This window comes from Acanthamoeba castellanii (assembly GCF_000313135.1).
Source record: "Acanthamoeba castellanii str. Neff unplaced genomic scaffold scf7180000084641, whole genome shotgun sequence".
NCBI lineage: Eukaryota > Discosea > Longamoebia > Acanthamoebidae > Acanthamoeba > Acanthamoeba castellanii.
This window is the reverse complement of record NW_004457343.1, coordinates 38918-42173: the sequence shown is the minus strand read 5'-3', so window position 1 is coordinate 42173 and position 3256 is coordinate 38918. Positions and strand designations below refer to the sequence as shown.

At 59.5% G+C, this 3256-nt stretch overlaps 1 protein-coding gene across 1 annotated transcript; it reads left to right on the top strand.

Annotated features, from left to right (window-relative positions):
* Window positions 1–58: 58 nt before the first annotated feature.
* Window positions 59–2669, top strand: ACA1_364050 (uncharacterized protein; the record flags this gene model as incomplete). The annotated part of the gene is made up of 10 exons (XM_004335854.1): window positions 59–305; window positions 424–615; window positions 711–956; window positions 1072–1227; window positions 1335–1556; window positions 1665–1810; window positions 1907–2021; window positions 2140–2260; window positions 2356–2419; window positions 2514–2669. The coding sequence occupies 10 exons, from the start codon at window positions 59–61 to the stop codon at window positions 2667–2669; spliced, it is 1665 nt and encodes a 554-aa protein (XP_004335902.1).
* Window positions 2670–3256: the final 587 nt, after the last annotated feature.

The following is a 3256-nucleotide window of genomic DNA, read 5'->3' as shown; positions in this document are numbered from 1 at the left end:
GACGAAGCATCTGGAGGAGCAGGTGGAGACGCTGCTCAACGAGGGGACGAAGCTGAAGATGGAGAACAAGCTGATGCGCAGCGAGGTGCGCGCGCTCAACGACGAGGTGACGTCGCTCACCGAGCGGATCACCGGCGAGCACGAGGCCCTCGAGCGCGCCAACGACGCCCTCCACGCGCTCCAGATGGAGGTCCTCGACAAGGACCGGCAGCTCATGCGGCTCCGCAAGCAGGAGGACGAGTTCGACGCCGTCCTGGCCAAGAAGGACGCCCAGCACGCCGCGCTCCAGGTCAAGCTCGAAGAGAGTACGCTCGCGCCAACCGTCTCGCAGCTGTCGATGCAAATGACGTGGCGCGCGCGCTTAAATGGTGAACTGAATGTAACGTGGCATGTGTTGGGTGGTTGGGTGGTGTGGCGCGGCAGCGAGTCTGCATGTGACGGGGCTGGAGCAGACGACGAACGCGCTCAAGCAGGAGATCGACCGGCTGCACCGGGAGAAGGACGAGACCAACGACCTCCACAAGCAGTCGATCGCGCTCATCAACGCCAAGATCGTCGAGCTCGAGAACCAGCTCAAGGAGGAGCGCGAGAGCGCCAGCTCCCAGCGATCGCTAGGTACGTGCATGTGCAGTTGTGTGCGTGTGCGTGTGCGTGTGTGTGTGCGCGCGTGTGTGCGCGCGTGCGGTTTGCTGATTGTCTGGCGTGAGCAGCGTTGGAGAGGGAGAGGAACCTGGAGTCGGACATCAGCGAGTACACGAAGGCGTTGGGCCAGGCGCAGCGGGCGATCGAGGACAAGAACAAGCAGGTGGAGAAGCACATGAGCACCATCAAGGAGCTCGAGGCCAACGTACAGGGCCTCAAGCAGGAGCTCACCGACTACAAGCTGCGCGCCAAGAAGGTGCTCCAGCAGCGGGAGACCACCATCCAGGAGCTCACCGAGAAGCTCACCTCCCCTGGTACTGTGCCTTGCCAGCACCACCGCCACCTTAGCAATTACTCCAGCGAAGCCGCCACCTTAGCAACCTCCGCCTCCTTAACGCTGTTGTGTTGGATGGACGTAAAAACGAGCAGGCGCGGCGAACGCGGAGGAGGGCGAGCTGCAGGAGAAATGGAAGGAGCTGATGCTCCAGAAGCAGGCCTACGAGAGCCTCAAGAACGAGTTCGACGAGACCCGGGACGAGCTCAACAAGATCAAACAGAACCTCGCCCAGACCCAGGAGCAAGCAGGTAACTCACTCGATCACGCTGTGTTGTTACGTTGCGTGTCGTGCGTGTGCGTGCGTGCGTGCGTGTCGTGCGCTGACGCCGCAATGCTGTGTGGAAAACAAAATCAGAGCACGACGCGCTGGAGTTTGAGGAGCAGGTCAAGGCCCTGGAGGACGAGCTCGAGAGGGAAAAGGAGAAGGTGAAGAAGATGCAGTTCGAGCTCGCTCAGAAGATGCAGGAGCTTCACACGGTCAAGGACCAGCAGAACCAGGCCACCAATGGCCTCAAGGAGCAGGTCAAGGAGCGAGACGCCCAGATCGCCAAGCTCAAGCGGCAGATCACTGTCAAGGGTACGGCCTCACTGGTGCCAGCGCTGTCGTGTGCTGTGTGTGTGTGTGTGTGTTGTGTGCGTTGTGTGCGTTGTGTGCGTTGCTCACTTCTCTCCAACCTGAATTCAGGCATCCAGTCGCAGTCGAGTTCTCAGGCCGAGCTGGAGAGCAGCCTCAGCGCGATGACCGACCGCCTGATCCGGCTGCAGGCCCTCAACGAAACGCTCACCAACGAGAAGGCCGCCCTCCAGATGCGCCTCAACTCCGAAGTCCAGGTGCGTTTCGTGTGTGCGCGCCTCAAACACTCTTCTTCCGTGGCTGACCCCATTTCTCTTTCCTTCTCTCTGTCTTTCTTTTGCGCGCTGGCACAGAGCCGACGAGAGCGGGAAGGGGTCCGGCGGTCGGGCGAGGTCGATACGAAGCACTCGTCGGGCGACATAACCTCCATCATCATCAACACGGGGGCTGAGCCCAGAGAGAAGTCGGGTACGACCTCGCACCCGCTGTCGCTACGGCTGAAGAGTAATCAGTCAGTCAGTCAGTCAACGGCGAGCTGATCGATTGATTAATTGATTGATTGATTGATTTCGTATCTTGAAAGCAGGTCCGCGATTGCGCTCGATCGCTTCCCTGGTCCCGGAGTCCTGGTCGGGAGATCCCGAGTCCAAGAGGCACCAGGTCTACACCCACACCCTCCGCGCAGCCAGCGCCCTCGACAACTTCACGTACGCGCCTCTTTGTCGATGCCCTCCTCCCTCTCACATATATTTGATCCACTTAGCACCTGACGATTGGCTCTCGCACCCCTCTCTATGTGCAGTGCTCAAGTGGGCAGGATCCTTCGACGCAACCCGCTTGCTCGCCTCCTGTTGATCCTCTACATGGTGCGCTACTCGCTGCTCGGGCTGATGCCTTTTATTTTGTATTTTATTGGTGATGGCGAAGAAGACGCTAACGCCAGCTTCCCAAACATCAAAGGTGTTCTTGCACGTGTGGGTGCTGTTCCTCCTGTCGCGGCCGTTGGAGATCCACGACATGATGGACGAGTCGCTGCCTCCCGGCGCCGTCCCACCCACGGGCCTGCCCCACGCCCTCGTGCACTCCGACTCGCCCGCCGCTGCCGCTGGCATCTAGATCACTCCAAAGCTCTCTCTTGTGTTCGCCTGGGAGAGACCGCGCCCTGTACAGACACCAAGGCAATCGATTATCATTTTTATTTAAATATCTGCTTTTGTCTTTATTTTGCGCCGGGACAGAAGGAGGTGGCGCCAGGCTCGCGTAGAAGGAGAAAGTGGGCGTGATGAAGAATGGACACGCAACTGCTGTCGCTGCAGGACCAAGGAGCAGCTGCCCTCAACAAATAAAAAGAGATCAAAGGTAAATGTTTTCTGCTACTTCTTGCGTGTAAACCTTGGCGCTAATGCTCACCACCCATCACGACATGGGCAGGGTGTGGTCCAGCGTTACATCGCCACGGTCATGGCGGACTCTGTTGGAGCGAGAGCGACCAGCTGTTCGAGGGGGTACACTTTACCACAGCCACGCACAGAAAGGTCGCTCGACCGCCAATGCGAAGCCGCCCAAGAGCGTTCGTTGACTCGTGGCGCACCTCCTCTTCTCCCGTCGCAGCACCCGTTATTGTGCAGTGACCACCGCCCACACGCCTACCCGCCCCAGCCGAGACCGTGCCAGACTGCACCCCTGTTACCGGTGAGTGCCCC